We start from the raw sequence: 16686 nt of genomic DNA on the forward strand, positions 1-16686 counted from the left end.
TTATTTTTGCTTGGACTAATGCTACATTCTCACCTTCTCTAGAGAAAGCTACTAAAGCAGCCATTTTCAAGTAGGGTTCCATAGAACCATGGGGGTCTGCAAGAGGTAGCTAGGGGTCCTTGAGCTGTGGCTGATTGACCTCCCTTCTAATGGCAGATGGCAGAGCCAGCAAAGAGCATTTTTCCTGTCCGATAGGGTGGCATTCTGACCACCACTGTAAAAGGGTATTCTACCCACTGATCACCAATACAAGGGGCATTCTTCATAATGGCCAACGCTAAGAGGAAGGACATTCTTCCCGCTGATCACCAACGTGAGGGACAATTCTTCCCGCTGATCACCAACGTGAGGGACAATTCTTCCCGCTGATCACCAACGTGAGGGACAATTCTTCCCGCTGATCACCAACTGAGGGACATTCTTTCTGCTGATCACCAGCGTGAGGAACATTCTTCCCACTGATCACCAACGTGAGGAACATTCTTCCCACTGATCACCAACGTGAGGAACATTCTTCCCGCTGATCACCAACGTGAGGAACATTCTTCCCGCTGATCACCAACGTGAGGAACATTCTTCCCGCTGATCACCAACGTGAGGAACATTCTTCCCGCTGATCACCAACGTGAGGGACATTCTTCCCGCTGATCACCAACGTGAGGGACATTCTTCCCGCTGATCACCAACATGAGGAACATTCTTCCCACTGATCACCAACGTGAGGAACATTCTTCCCGCCGATCAAAAGCGTGAGGAACAATCTTCCCGCCGATCAAAAGCGTGAGGAACAATCTTCCCGCCGATCACCAGCGTGAGGAACATTCTTCCCGCTGATCACCAGCGTGAGGAACATTCTTCCCGCCGATCACCAGCGTGAGGAACATTCTTCCCGCCGATCACCAGCGTGAGGAACATTCTTCCCGCCGATCACCAGCGTGAGGGACATTCTTCCCACTGACCACCAATGTGAGGGTGGCATTCTGACTACCACTGTAAAAGGGTATTCTACCCACCAATACAGGGGGCATTCTTCATAATGGCCAACACTATAAGGAGGGAATTCTTTCCACTGATCACCAACGTAAAGAATATTCTTCTTGCTGATCACCAGCGCAAGGGACATTCTTCCCACTGATCACCAATGTGAGAGTGGCATTCTGACCACCACTGTAAAGGGTATTCTACCCACTGATCATCAATACAAGGGGTATTCTTCATAATGGCCAACACTATAAGGAGGGCATTATTCTCGCTTATCACCAACGTGAGGAACATTCTTCCCACTGATCACCAATGTAAGGATCATTCTTCCCACTGATCACCAACGTGAGGAACATTCTTCCCGCTGATCACCAACGTGAGGAACATTCTTCCCGCTGATCACCAACGTGAGGAACATTCTTCCCGCTGATCACCAACGTGAGGAACATTCTTCCCGCTGATCACCAACGTGAGGAACATTCTCCCCGCTGATCACCAACGTGAGGAACATTCTCCCCGCTGATCACCAACGTGAGGAACATTCTCCCCGCTGATCACCAACGTGAGGAACATTCTCCACTGATCACCAATGTAAGGAACATTCTTCCCACTGATCACCAATGTAAGGAAAATTCTTCTCACTGATCACCAATGTAAGGGACATTCTTCTCACTGATCACCAATGTAAGGGACATTCTTCTCACTGATCACCAACGTGAGGAACATTCTTCCCGCTGATCACCAACGTGAGGAACATTCTTCCCGCTGATCACCAACGTGAGGAACATTCTCCCCGCTGATCACCAACGTGAGGAACATTCTCCCCGCTGATCACCAACGTGAGGAACATTCTCCACTGATCACCAATGTAAGGAACGTTCTTCCCACTGATCACCAATGTAAGGAACATTCTTCCCACTGATCACCAATGTAAGGAAAATTCTTCTCACTGATCACCAATGTAAGGGACATTCTTCTCACTGATCACCAATGTAAGGAACATTCTTCCCACTGATCACCAATGTAAGGAACATTCTTCCCACTGATCACCAATGTAAGGAACATTCTTCTCACTGATCACCAATGTAAGGAACATTCTTCCCACTGATCACCAATGTAAGGAACATTCTTCCCACTGATCACCAATGTAAGGGACATTCTTCTCACTGATCACCAATGTAAGGGACATTCTTCCCACTGACCTCCAATGTAAGGAACATTCTTCCCACTGATCACCAATGTAAGGAACATTCTTCCCACTGATCACCAATGTAAGGGACATTCTTCCCACTGATCACCAATGTAAGGGACATTCTTCTCACTGATCACCAATGTAAGGGACATTCTTCCCACTGATCACCAATGTAAGGGACATTCTTCCCACTGATCACCAATGTAAGGGACATTCTTCCCACTGATCACCAATGTAAGGAACATTCTTCCCACTGATCACCAATGTAAGGAACATTCTTCCCACTGATCACCAATGTAAGGGACATTCTTCTCACTGATCACCAATGTAAGGGACATTCTTCCCACTGACCTCCAATGTAAGGAACATTCTTCCCACTGACCTCCAATGTAAGGGACATTCTTCCCACTGATCACCAATGTAAGGAACATTCTTCCCACTAATCACCAATGTAAGGAACATTCTTCCCACTGACCTCCAATGTAAGGGACATTCTTCTCACTGACCTAAATATTTACCAAGCAACTAAAGGCATCAGTTGATCGGTATGTATTGTAAAAACCCCTAAAAACCAACTAGAACTCAACATTTACTGGCCGGAGTTTGCCCATAGTCCAGCTTACCTGAGTAATGACATCTGCCCATCCTTGCTTACATCACCAGGTCAGAAGAACCTGCGTCATTCTTCCCCCCAGCATACGGTACCAGTACACACTTGCAAAGGAACCAGCCAGTGTTTGGTCACACGGGGAGTTTTCAAACTGTCCAAAAACACCTGCATGTGAAAATCAACCACCTAGAAATGCCCATGGTTATTGTGAATTGCCCCCTTGCCAACACTGAAAACGATAGCCAACTCTGCTGATTCTGTTACGCCTTTAAAGAGCACCTGTCATGGAACAATATGCTGTCATTGCTAACTTCACCTTTTGAAAATGCTAGTTGCCTGGCTGTCATGTTATTGGCCTTAATGGCCCAGATTCAGGTAGAATGTGCCCCTTTTTTTACGGAGGCACAAGGCAGCGTTTTTGCCCTGCGCCCCCGCAAATTTACTGCGCTACCCGTGATTCACGGAGCAGTAGCTCCGTAAATTGCGGGGGCGCTGTGTAAACTTGCCCTGCGTAAGGGCGCCTAATGTAAATGATCCCGTAGGGGGCGGGAATCATTTAAATTAGGCGCGCTCCCGCGCCGAGCGTAGAGCGCATGCTCCGTCGGGAAACTTTCCCGACGTGCATTGCGGCAAATGACGTCGCAAGGACGTCATTTGCTTCAAAGTGAACGTGAATGGCGTCCAGCGCCATTCACGAATCACTTACGCAAATCACGTAAATTTTGAACGTCGCGACGCGGGGACGGGTATCCTATAGCATTGCCTGCGCCTGCTATTAGGATGTGCAACCTTACGCGAAACCCGACGTACGCAAACTACGTAATTTGCGTACGCAGGGCTCGCGCAACGTTGTGAATCGGCGTAAGTATGCAATTTGCATACTATACGCAGAGCACAACGGGAACGCCCCCTAGCGGTCATCGCAAGAATGCAGCCTAAAATCTGCGTGGCATAAGAGCCTTATGCCACGCAGATTTTAGGCTGCAGTCGGCGTAACGAGTTCTCTGAATCAGGAGAACTCGTTACGCCGGCGCAAGTCAGCAATTGCGCTGCGTAACTATGGTTACGCAGGCGCAATTGCTTACTGAATCTGAGCCAATGTTTTTTTTCCCCCTGACACTGGTTTACATCAAGCTTGTTCCAGGCCTGTGGCTCAAAACATGTTGGAGCCTAAAAAAAATAGCATTCTCGGAAAACTTCCTAGGTGTATTGTGATTGGTTGCTATGGGTAACACCATTATCGCTCATTGCCCTGCTATTAAAAGACCTGACCGCTATATGTTCTATGACAGCTTGGTGGCCCCCCTGATGTTCTCGCTCAGCCATGTACCTTCATTTCCTGATAGGCCTCGTTGAGCGTGATCAGCTGGTGTTGGCGGTGGTCCCCGGCCACGGCGCACAAGACGCAGATGATTTTGGAGTCCTCTTTGCAGTACAGGCTCAGCTCCTGCTTGTGCAAGGGACAGTTCTTCCTGTCCGACACCTGCTTCTGCTTGTCGTCCTTCTCCGGCTCTTTAACCGCGGTCGCTTGTTCCACAGCGAAGATCTCCGCGATATCCGTGAGCCTGTGGCCGGCGTATTGCGTTCTGTGTTCCTCGGCGTGGGTGTCACAGTAGGAAAATGCGCACTCTTCGCAAACGACCGCGGCGTCCTTGGCCTCGTCGGGTTCGCAGGCGTCACACTTGCCATCGTAGGGTAGCAGAGCTTCCTCTCCTGCGCCGGCCATGGAAAAACTTTTTCCTGCTGCCCCCGAACGGATGCAAATTGGACGCAGACGGCTGCACAAAGCTGTCAAGTTTATGAAAAGGCTCAACACTTCGGCAGCAGTTCCTCTCGGCCTACTTTTGCGGCTGCACTTGTAGTTTGCTGCTTCCTCTTTGCAGATTCTCTTCCTGCAATATGAGATGTGGAAGGGATCAGTAATCGCACACATGCACGCCCTTTGTGCTACACCCTTTGTATAGGCCTCACCTTACTTGTTCTGCTACTGCTGTCTGGGCTGCACAGCTGATCCCTGCCTGTGTCTGAACAATGAGGATTTGCCAGGCTCCGGCCTCCTCATCCCTGCCTTGTTCAGCCCTTCCTGGGTCTGCTTTCGCTTTTGCATGCTGCAGTGTTTTGCTTCCTGAGTCAAGCGAACAGGAAAGGCGAGACTTTGCAGAAATGCTGAAGCTCGACATTGTGGCTGATCGATGAAGTCCCATAGCAAAATATTGATGGGCCAATTCTCTTCGAAGCAGCTTATAGAGTCAACTGTGACCATACATGTCATCGATCTTACCATAGAGTTTGTTTACATCAAGAATAGAGGAGAGCTGTCAGCATAGTCAGTGCATGGCTGGGGACTGGGGCTGCAGATAGAAGTTCTAGTTGTAATAGCAATAATAATAATCATAATAATAACAACAATAATATTATTATTATTATTATTAATAATAATAATAATAATAATAATAATAATAATAATAATAATAATAATAATAACAGCATAGTGAGTACACTACTAGGAACTGGGGCTGCACATAATAAGTTATAGTTGTAGTAGCAATAATAAAAATAACCATAATAATAATAACAACAATTGCTGTCAATGCACTGCAGATAGAAGGTATTATTGTAGTAGCAATAATAACTATAATAATAATAATAACAACCATAATAATAATAATAATAAAAATAATAATAATAACAACCATAATAATAATAATAATAACCATAATAATAATAATAATAATAATAACCATAATAATAATAATAATAATAATAATAATACAAATAATAATAATAATAACAACCATAATAATATTAATAATAACCATAATAATAATATTAATAACCATAATAATAATAATAACCATAATAATAATAATAATAATAACAACCATAATAATAATAATAATAATAATAATAATAATAATAACCATAATAATAATAATAATAATACAAATAATAATAATAATAACAACCATAATAATATTAATAATAACCATAATAATAATATTAATAACCATAATAATAATAATAACAACCATAATAATAATAATAATAATAATAATAACAACCATAATAATAATAATAATAACAACCATAATAATAATAATAACAACCATAATAATAATATTATAACCATAATAATAATCATAACCATAATAATAATAATAATAATAATAATAATAATAATAATAATAATAACCATAATAATAATAATAATAATAATACAAATAATAATAATAACAACCATAATAATATTAATAATAACCATAATAATAATAACAACCATAATAATAATAATAATAATAATAATAATAATAACAACCATAATAATAATAATAACAACCATAATAATATTAATAATAACCATAATAATAATATTAATAACCATAATAATAATAATAACCATAATAATAATAATAATAACAACCATAATAATAATAATAATAATAATAATAATAATAATAATAATAATAATAATAATAACCATAATAATAATAATAATAATAATAATAATAATAATACAAATAATAATAATAATAACAACCATAATAATATTAATAATAACCATAATAATAATATTAATAACCATAATAATAATAATAACAACCATAATAATAATAATAATAATAACAACCATAATAATAATAATAATAACAACCATAATAATAATAATAACAACCATAATAATAATATTATAACCATAATAATAATAATAACCATAATAATAATAATAATAATAATAATAATAATAACCATAATAATAATAATAATAATAATACAAATAATAATAATAACAACCATAATAATATTAATAATAACCATAATAATAATAACAACCATAATAATAATAACTATAATAATAATATTAACAACCATAATAATAATAATAATATTAATAATAACCATAATAATAATAATAATATTAATAACCATAATAGTAATAACAACAATAATAACAACAACAACAATAATAATAACAACAGTGCACTGCTGGGGACTGGGGCTGCAGATAAAGGGGCAGATCCACAAAGATATATCTCTTGATACGCCGCGTAATTTCAAATATTGCGCGTCGTATCTTTGTTTTGGTATCCACAAAACGACTAGATCCGACAGGCGTACGTCTTAGTACGCCGTTGGATCTAAGCTGCAATTTTTTGGCGGCCGCTAGGTGGCGTTTCCGTCGAATTCCGCGTCGAGTATGCAAATTAGCTAGTTACGGCGATCCGCGAACGTACGTCCGGCCGGCGCATTGTTTTTACATCGTTTGCGTTCGGCATTTTCCGGCGTATAGTTAAAGCTGCTATTCTGAGGCGTACTCAATGTTAAGTATGGTTGTCGTTCCCGCGTACAATTTTGAAATTTTTGCGTAAGTCGTTCGCGAATAGGGATTTGCGTAGAATGACGTCACCGTCGTAAGAATTGGCTTGTTCCGGTTAAATTTCGAGCATGCTCACTGGGATACCCCCAGGGACGGCGCATGCGCAGTTAAAAAAAAAAAGTCGTTTACGTCGGGTCACAACGTATTTACATAAAACACGCCGCCATTACATACATTTGAATTGCGCGCCCTCACGCCGCCAAAGATACACTACGCCGCCGTAACTTACGGCGCAAATTCTTTGAGGATAAGGAAATTAGGCTGTAAGTTACGGCGGCGTAGTGTATCAGAGATACGCTACGCCGGCCGCAACAATGCGCCGATGTACGTGGATCTGCCCCAAAATATGTAGCTGTAGCTCGGCTGCTGCTGCGGATATTGTGGCTGATCGATGGAATCCCATAGCAAAATATTGATGGGCCAATTCTCTTCGAAGCAGCTTATAGTGTCAACTGTGACCATACATGTCATCGATCTTACCATAGAGTTTGTTTACATCAAGAATAAGCGTCAGCATAGTCAGTGCATGGCTGGGGACTGGGGCTGCAGATAAAAGATGCAGTTAAATGGGGACAAAATCTGGGGCAGTTTTTTATCCAGGGAAAGACTCCTGAAAATGGGTTGTGTTCCTGGAATCCAGGGATATCCGGTCACCCCACTGCTGAGAGGAGAACTTAAGGTACGGCGGTGCTGTGATGTGTTCAGGAAGTTATGTACAGCTGACCTCTCCTATCAGCCAGGATCTGCCAGCATTGCATAGAGAAGCACAGAGATCCAGTGATGACATCAATGGGCCAGATCCACAAAGAAGTTACGTCGGCGTATCTATTGATACACCGCGTAGCTTCTAGGATGCTCCGGCGTATCTTTGTTACGCCGATATGGGGGCTAGATTCGATTGACGTACGTCTTAGAACGCCGTCGGATCTTAGGTGTATATTTACGCTGGCTGCTAGGTGGCGCTTCCGTTGATTTACGCGTCAAGAATGCAAATTAGCTAGATACGCCGATTCTCAGAACGTACGTCCGGCCGGCGCATTTTTTTACGTCGTTTACGTAAGGCTTTTTTCGGCGTAACGTTACCCCTGGGTCTATGAGGCGTACGCAATGTTAAGTATGGACGTCGGGCCAGCGTTGAATTTTCCGTCGTTTGCGTAAAACGTTCGCGAATAGGGCTGTGCGTAAATTACGTTCACATCGTCTAGGCATTAAGCGGACGTAATTTAATTTTAAAATTCGACGTGATACTGAGCATGCGCCATACGAAAAAAGCGTCATTTACGTGTGGTCATGCTTAGTTTACATAAAACACGCCCCCCCTGTTCCTCATTTGATTTAGGCGCGCTTACGCCGGCAGATTTACGCTACGCCGCCGTAACTTTAGAGGCAAGTGCTTTGTGAATACTACACTTGCCTCTCAAAGTTGCGGCGGCGTAGCGTTACTACGATACGCTACGCCCATTTAAAGTTACACCTATCTACGTGGATCTGGCCCTTTGCCCTGGTTCACACTGGGTACGATTTGGTACGATTTGAGATGCGATTTCACATGTCAAATCGCATCTCAAATCGGCGGCATTTGCCGGCTATTGTCGGCAATGGCACTGTCCTAATCAGTGCGACACCGCTGCACCGATTTCAAAAAGTAGTTCCTGTACTACTTTTTGCGATTTCGGGCCGCGATTTACATTGAACACTGCACAGATGTCTCTTAAATCGCAGCCGAAATCGCGGCAAAATCGCAGCCGCGAAATTGCTGTAAAATCGTGATTTTACCACGATTTTGAATTCGCAGCAGTGTGAACCTAGCCATAGGCCCCATACACACCATAGAATCTATCCGCAGATAAATCCCATCAAATGGGTTTCTGCGGATAGATCCTATGGTGTGTACACGCCAACGGATATTTATCCGCAGATAAATCTCCCCTGGAATGGATTTCCAGCAGATAAATATTTGTCGACATGCACAGAATATCTATCTGCTGGAATCCATTCCAACGGATGGATCCGCTCGTCTGTACAGACTTACCGGATCCATCCGTCCAAAGGGATTCCCCGCACGCGCCGTAATGAATAGACGCATGCGTGGAATTCCTTATATGACAGCGTCGCGCCCGTCGCCGCGTCATAATAGCGGCGACGGCGCGACACGTCATCGGCAGAGGATTTCAGCGCGGATTTCAATGCGATGGTGTGTACACGCCATCGCATTGAAATCCTCTGAAATCTTAGAGAGGATTTATCCGCGGATACGGTCCGCTGAACCGTATCTGCGGATAAATTCTATCATGTGTATGGGGCCTTAGAGTCTAAAATAAGGCATGTAATGACTTACGCAAACAACGTAAAATTTTCAAAATTCGACACGGTAATGACCTCCATACTTAACATAGGATACCCCTCATATAGCAGGGGTAACTTTACGCCGGAAAAAGCCGAACGTAAACGACGTAAAAAAATGCGCCGGGCGGACATACGTTTCTGAATCGGCGTATCTACCTAATTTGTATATTCCGCGCGTAAATCTGCGGAAGCGCCACCTAGCGGCCAGCGTAAATATGCAGCCTAAGATACGACGGTGTAAGACACTTACGCCGATCGGATCTTAGGGAAATCTATGCGTAACTGATTCTATGAATCAGTCGCATAGATACGACCCCCGCAACTCAGAGTTACGACGGCGTATCCGGAGATACGCCGTCGTAACTGCTCTCTGAATCCGGGCCACTGTGTTTATATATATACTAAAATAAACGTTAGTGTTTTTTTCATCTAAAATTTGCATTTCTTAAACTGTTGCGCTAATATCGTGGGACTTAAGAAATAGGAACTACCACTATTCTATTCTATAGGGTGTCGGCTTTCAGAAAATATATAACGTTTGGGGGGGGGGGGGGGTTATATAATTTTCAGGCCTAAAGTGATTTTTTTAAACGTGTGCAAAAACTGCAATCAGGCTGTGGCAGTGAACGGGTTAAACTTACACTTTTAGCAATTCCCCATACTATCCAAAATAAAAAGAAATTGACCGCAGTTAGGGTTTGGGGTTATGCTCCTCCCATCTATTATTGCGCCACCCAATGAGAGCGTTTCAGCATCTAATATCCATTGCGACGGTTGAATTTGCTGTCGGGAAAATAGATTGCGTTCCGCACCTCCGCAGCACTCGCCGCCATGGAACAGACCACAACAGAAATCAACTGTAAATGAGGCCTAATGGATCTCCTCAGATGGTGCTGAAAACAAAGCATTAGCAGCTAAACCCAACAATCTGCGTGTGTCCTGCTCGCGGGTTGCCATGACAACTCTCTCGTACCGCCAATGTAAAGAAGTGACAGCTGGGACAAGGGGAGTACGGGGAGATTAGTGTGATGCAAGAATTACAAGATGGGGCAGGACGGCGAGAACAAAGACACGGCCGCCGAGACGCAATTCATAGATTAAAAGAGAACTCCGCTAAAAGCCGTCACCCAGATTTACCTAAAAAATGACATGCAATGTATATATATATATGTGTGTGTGATCCTAAAGGAGAACTCCGGGCTCACTCCACAAGCAAAGTAGCTCTGAGCTGGCCTGAGCTTTGATTCAGCAGGACTCAGACCAAAGCGGTGTGCAGTACCACGTTTGGCCTGAGGTGGGGGGGGGCGCCGGAGCCGATCGACGCTATTCAGGAAATGCACGGAAAGGCCCGAGGGCAGCTCGGCTGACCTCGGCAAACCTCGGGAACAGAGTCTTTCCGAGGTTTGTCGAGGTCAGCCGAGGTATCCTTGGGCCTTTACGGCCGTTTCCGAGTCTCTCCGGCTCCCCCCCACCTCTGGCCACATGTGGTATTGCATGCCATTGAGTCAATGCGGGACAAATTATTTTTGTTTCCATTGACTTCAATGGGGAAACTCGCTTTGATATGCGAGTACTTTGAATTACGAGCATTCTCCTGGAACGCATATGCTCGTAATCCAAGGTTCCAATGTATGTGCTTCAAACCCCCCCCCCCTCCATTGAAATCCATGCACCCGGCGCCCTGCATGGAGATTGGGGGTGGTCCCTGCGCCCTTATGGGCGCCTGCCACTGGATCTAAAACTACCATTTGCCTTCAGTCAAACACCGGGCCGCCAGTCCATTTCACGTGGCCCTCTCGCACCTCTCCTGCAGCTGCACCCCACCTTGTCCCAGCAGTCGACAGCAGAGAGAGGAGGACAGAACTCTTCCTACAGATCCTTCTCCAGACCCTGCACTTTCTGCTTCTCAGCTGGGAGGGTGGGGGGTTCTTGATTTCTGATGGTGGGGTGGCTCTTGGCATCTGATTTAAGGGTAAGGGGGGGGGGGGGTACTCTGGGCATGTAGTATTACAGATAAAACTGGCCCTTGGAGGGCAACCATAATGCTGATGCGTCCCGCAATGAAATTGCCTTTGACGCCCCTGCTTTAGGTGTTTCCCACTGCTATGCCTTATGGCACGTGTTAACCTGTGCTGTGTCAAAGCAGCTCATTCATTATGAAAGGGCTGCCAACACATCACAATAGAAAAAAAAAACATTGTGCATGACCCATTTATAAGAATGAAGAGCACGACAACGTATGGTTTATGTATTGTAGTGCACTGCGGTGCGTCAGGCCTCGTACACACGACAGAGAAACTCGACGTGCCAAGCCCGTCGAGTTCCTCGACGAGTTCCTTGTTGAACTTGTCGAGAAGCTCGGCAGGCTTGCTTTGCGTACACACGTAACATACCAAAATCTGGTCGTTCTCCGGCGCGATGACGCTCACGACGTATGACGCGACTATAAAGGGGAGGTTTGATTTTGTTGGCGCCACCCTTGGGGCTCCTTTTGCTGATTCCGTGTTTACGCGTGTTAGTAAAAGTTTGGTGAGTGACGATTCGTGCTTTTCAGTCTTTGTGCTTTCAGATTGATCTCTGCCGTTCAGTTTGTACTTGTGTGGGTCGTATCTAGGCAATCGAGACGTGCGGTCAGGTCGTATTGTTTTACATTGCGGTCCTGTCCCCGCGTTTTTCATTGTCAGGGTCGTTCTTCATAGGTCTTGCTGTTCTTCACTGCGGTCTGTTTAGTGCAATTCTGATTTGTCGTTCGTAACTAGCCTTGTAGCCATGTTGCAGGCACCTAGTCGTCGCCGACTTCGTGCTAAGCATCTTCTGTCTATAGGTCTGTTTGTTTATGACCTAGACAATGAGGAGTTCATGAACAGGAGGAGGACGCGTTCATGGACCAAGAATTGGTTGCTCCGTAGGAACCAATTCTCTCACATGCCTTTGCTGCGGGAGCTTCAGGAAAATAATCCTGTTGATTACAGGAATTTCCTGAGGATGTCTGATCCCGTCTTTCAGCACCTGTTGGCTTTGGTGTCCCCCTATATTACCAGGCAGGACACCGTTATGCGGGAAGCCATCAGTGCTGAGCAGAGGCTAGTTGCCACCCTCCGTTATCTGGCAACTGGGAGAAGCCTTCAGGACTTAAAGTTCTCCACGGGCATCTCCCCCCAGGCTCTGGGCCTCATCATTCCTGACACCTGCTCTGCCATCATCCAGGTTCTGCAGGAGGAATATATGAGGGTAAGTTTTCTCCTTTAATATCACATTTTATGTCTATAATGTATGCTAATGTCTTGTAGTTATCTCCTCCTTCCCTAATTACCATGTCTGGAATATGCTGTGAATGTCCCCTTTGCCCCCATGCATGATGTAAACTTTGATGCCCCTTTTTTGGCCTACATGCATATTTTCCATCACTTACCTCCCCAGCATGCTATCCTGGGCCCCAACCTACCTAGTCTAGTCACTTCCCAATGTATTGTGTTATATCCATTGTAATGTCCCCCCCCCTCCCCTCCAAAATGTGTTGTAAAGTCTATGTTCACCAATATTTTTTTTTTTTTTATTTAAATTTTAGGACTCCCAAACTCATCTAGCCCTCCCCTCCAAAATGTGTTGTAAAGTCTATGTTCACCAATATTTTTTTTATTTTTATTTAAATTTTAGGACTCCCAAACTCATCTAGCCCTCCCCTCCAAAATGTGTTGTAAAGTCTATGTTCACCAATATTTTTTTTTTTTTTATTTAAATTTTAGGACTCCCAAACTCATCTAGCCCTCCCCTCCAAAATGTGTTGTAAAGTCTATGTTCACCAATAATCAAAATTAATTTTTTTTAGTACTCCCAAACTCATCTAGCCCTCCCCCAAACTTGGGCATTGGCCCATCAGAGGGGGTGTTTAATGTGTTAATTGGCTAAATATATTTAGATATAATATGCTAGTTCCCAGAAATGTTATAATGCTTATAATGTCTTTGTATAATCTGCTTGCAAGGTTATGTGGCTAATTTTTTCTTTTTTTCTTCCCCAGCTTCCGTCCACACCACAGGAGTGGCAGTCTGTGGCTTTGGACTTCCAGACCCGATGGAACTTCCCCAACTGCGGGGGAGCCATCGACGGGAAGCACGTCCGCATCGTGCCTCCACCCCGTTCAGGATCCCAGTTCTTTAATTATAAGGGGTTCAACAGTATTGTGCTGATGGCGGTGGTGTCAGCACAGTATGAATTCCTTTTTGTGGATGTCGGGATGAATGGACGGGTATCGGATGGGGGAGCCTTCAGGCAGACGGAGTTCGCGCTTCGCCTTCAGGATGATGATCTGTCATTGCCACCGGATGACCAGAATGTAGAAGGCCTGCCATTTGTTTTCCTGGCTGATGAAGCGTTTGCCCTGGGACCCCATCTTATGAGGCCATTCCCTCAGCGCACCCTCACCCCAGAGAGGAGTGTCTTTAATTTCCGGCTGGGCCGAGCACGTAGAGTGGTTGAGAACGCTTTCGGCATCATGGCCAGCCGGTTCCGCCTTTTCCTCACCTCTCTCCACATGGCGGAATATAAGTGGAATACTATTATTTTTGCCTGCTGCATTCTCCACAATTTTTTGCGGAGACAATCTCCAAATTATATGGCCCTGGTTGGGCCCGAGGCACAACTTTTGGCTCCATCAGAAACTTTGGCGGGCCTTGAAGCTGGCCACACAGGACTGCCCCCCCAGAGTGCCCGTGAAGTCCGGGACAAATACATGGACTATTTCATGGGTAGGGGGGCAATACCATCTCAATCAAATTTGCCATAATTGTAGCTTTCAAAAAAATAAATCATAATCTTTTTTCTAAACTTGTTATGTCTTGCTTGTGTTGTTTGGAGTTCTTTACTAAGTGTAACTAAGTGTATTTTCATTATCAACTAGCAAACATTTCCCAGGTGACCCCCAAACCAAACACATAGAAAATTTTACGTATTTTATGAAAAACACCACACACTTTTTTGAGGTTCAAAAGCTCTTTATTTTCTTAATTTATTTATTTTTATTTTTTCATAAATACCCTACAAAAATTTTTGGTATATTTTCTCATACAATATACAATCATTTTTGTATTTTTTTTGGTCATTTTTCTCATACAATATACAATCATTTTTGTATTTTTTTTGGTCATTTTTCTCATACAATATACAATCATTTTTGTATTTTTGTGGGTGATTTTTCTCATACAATATACAATCATTTTTGTATTTTTTTTGGTCATTTTTCTCATACAATATACAATCATTTTTGTATTTTTGTGGGTGATTTTTCTCATACAATATACAATCATTTTTGTATTTTTTTTGGTCATTTTTCTCATACAATATACAATCATTTTTGTATTTTTTTTGGTCATTTTTCTCATACAATATACAATCATTTTTGTATTTTTGTGGGTGATTTTTCTCATACAATATACAATCATTTTTGTATTTTTTTTGGTCATTTTTCTCATACAATATACAATCATTTTTGTATTTTTGTGGGTGATTTTTCTCATACAATATACAATCATTTTTGTATTTTTTTTGGTCATTTTTCTCATACAATATACAATAATTTTTGTATTTTTGTGGGTGATTTTTCTCATACAATATACAATCATTTTTTTATTTTTTTTGGTGATTTTTCTCATACAATATACAATCATTTTTGTAATTTTTTTGGTTTTTTTTTCTTAATAAACATTAAAATCTGGTTATATTATTTTTTTTTTTTTTTTTTTATTAAATAAAGTATAAAATCTGGTTTTATTATTTTTTTGGTTTTTTTTTTATTAAATAAACATCAAAATCTGGTTTTATTATTTTTTTTTTTTTTTTTTATTAAATAAAGTCTAAAATCTTGTTTTATTATTTTTTTGGTTTTTTTTTATTAAATAAAGTATAAAATCTGGTTTTATTATTTTTTTTTTTTTTTTTTATTAAATAAAGTCTAAAATCTTGTTTTATTATTTTTTTGGTTTTTTTTTTATTAAATAAAGTATAAAATCTGGTTTTATTATTTTTTTTTTTTTTTTTTTTTTTAAATAAAGTATAAAATCTGGTTTTAGTATTTTTTTGGTTTTTTTTTTATTAAATAAACTTCAAAATCTGCTATTTAAATTTTTTTTTGGTATTTTTTTCAGATTCAGACTCTCCCCAAAACATCCAATAAATTTTTTAATTTAGTTTCCACCCTCCTTGCTCTTTCATTATTTTTTCTGTTGGCCAAATGTATCTCCTCCACCTCTTCTCTGCAGGCCCATATTTCCGAGATCAGCATCTGTTTTGTATGCCTGTCCAAGCCACCACCTGATCCTGAAATGTGGGACAAAACAATTTTTTTAAATTAGGCAGGCCTACATCTACATTACCTGAAGCTGGGTTAGTTATATGTTACTTTACCTGATGTGGTGGCAGGCTGCGCATCATCACCATCCCTCGGGGGTGTGGCTTGCTGGACTTCTTGCTCCCGTGTTGAAGCTTCATGACGCCCTACGAGAATGAAGAAAATGGAAACAGGATTTTTAGAGCTTATAGGCCTGAAAGAGGAATATGATTCACTTTATAAAATTTCTGGGACTATTGATGTTTAGAAAAACCCCTCAGGGCAAAACACAGGATTGAAGGCATTCACAAAGATCCTGACAAATCTTGTAGCTTTGGTCTACTTTTAAACATGTAAGCCAACAAAGTATACACTGGATCACCTCAGCTCTGTGTGAAGCCCAAAATGGGTTATTAAAGGGGACAACAATTATGCAAATGAGTCCACATGTGTCACCGACTGCTGAGCAGACTCTCCTTTTACTGTATATTTAATTATTAAAAAAAGATTTGTGGTTTTAATAGCACATCTACATAATTTTCACGATTGATCTCACCACAATTTTCAAAAAATGTCATAATTTGTAGGATTTAAAACACAATATTTAGTCGTTCCGAATGGACGTCCAGTTTGACGACAAATTATTGTGCCTAAATAAATATTACAGTACAACCTGAAATAAAAAACACATGGCGCGGAACAAATCTTACAAAATATATAACAAACTTACTTCTTCTAATCACTCTCCTGATCCTCTTCATTTGTTCCGGCTCACGTTTCTTAAGGTCACACCACCTTTTCCGGATCTGCTCCTTGGACCTTTTCACTCCAAATTTGCGATGGAGACTCCTCCTCAC

General features: G+C 41.9%; 1 protein-coding gene across 3 annotated transcripts in view; it reads right to left on the minus strand.

The window, feature by feature from the left end:
• TRIM44 (tripartite motif containing 44) overlaps positions 1–4978 on the minus strand; it is a 100905-nt gene extending 95927 nt beyond the window's left edge. For 2 of the 3 annotated variants that reach the window (XM_040328079.1, XM_040328080.1), the window contains exons 1-2: positions 4755–4978; positions 4114–4675 (exon numbers count right to left, since the gene is read on the minus strand). In XM_040328079.1, coding sequence (XP_040184013.1) covers positions 4114–4675; positions 4755–4963 — 771 coding nt within the window. In that variant the 5' untranslated portion in view covers positions 4964–4978. The remainder of the gene's footprint in view (positions 1–4113; positions 4676–4754) is intronic. The other variant, XM_040328081.1, reaches the window with a different exon arrangement.
• Positions 4979–16686: the final 11708 nt, after the last annotated feature.

Source organism: Rana temporaria, chromosome 11 (assembly GCF_905171775.1).
Source record: "Rana temporaria chromosome 11, aRanTem1.1, whole genome shotgun sequence".
In the NCBI taxonomy this organism is placed as follows: domain Eukaryota; kingdom Metazoa; phylum Chordata; class Amphibia; order Anura; family Ranidae; genus Rana; species Rana temporaria.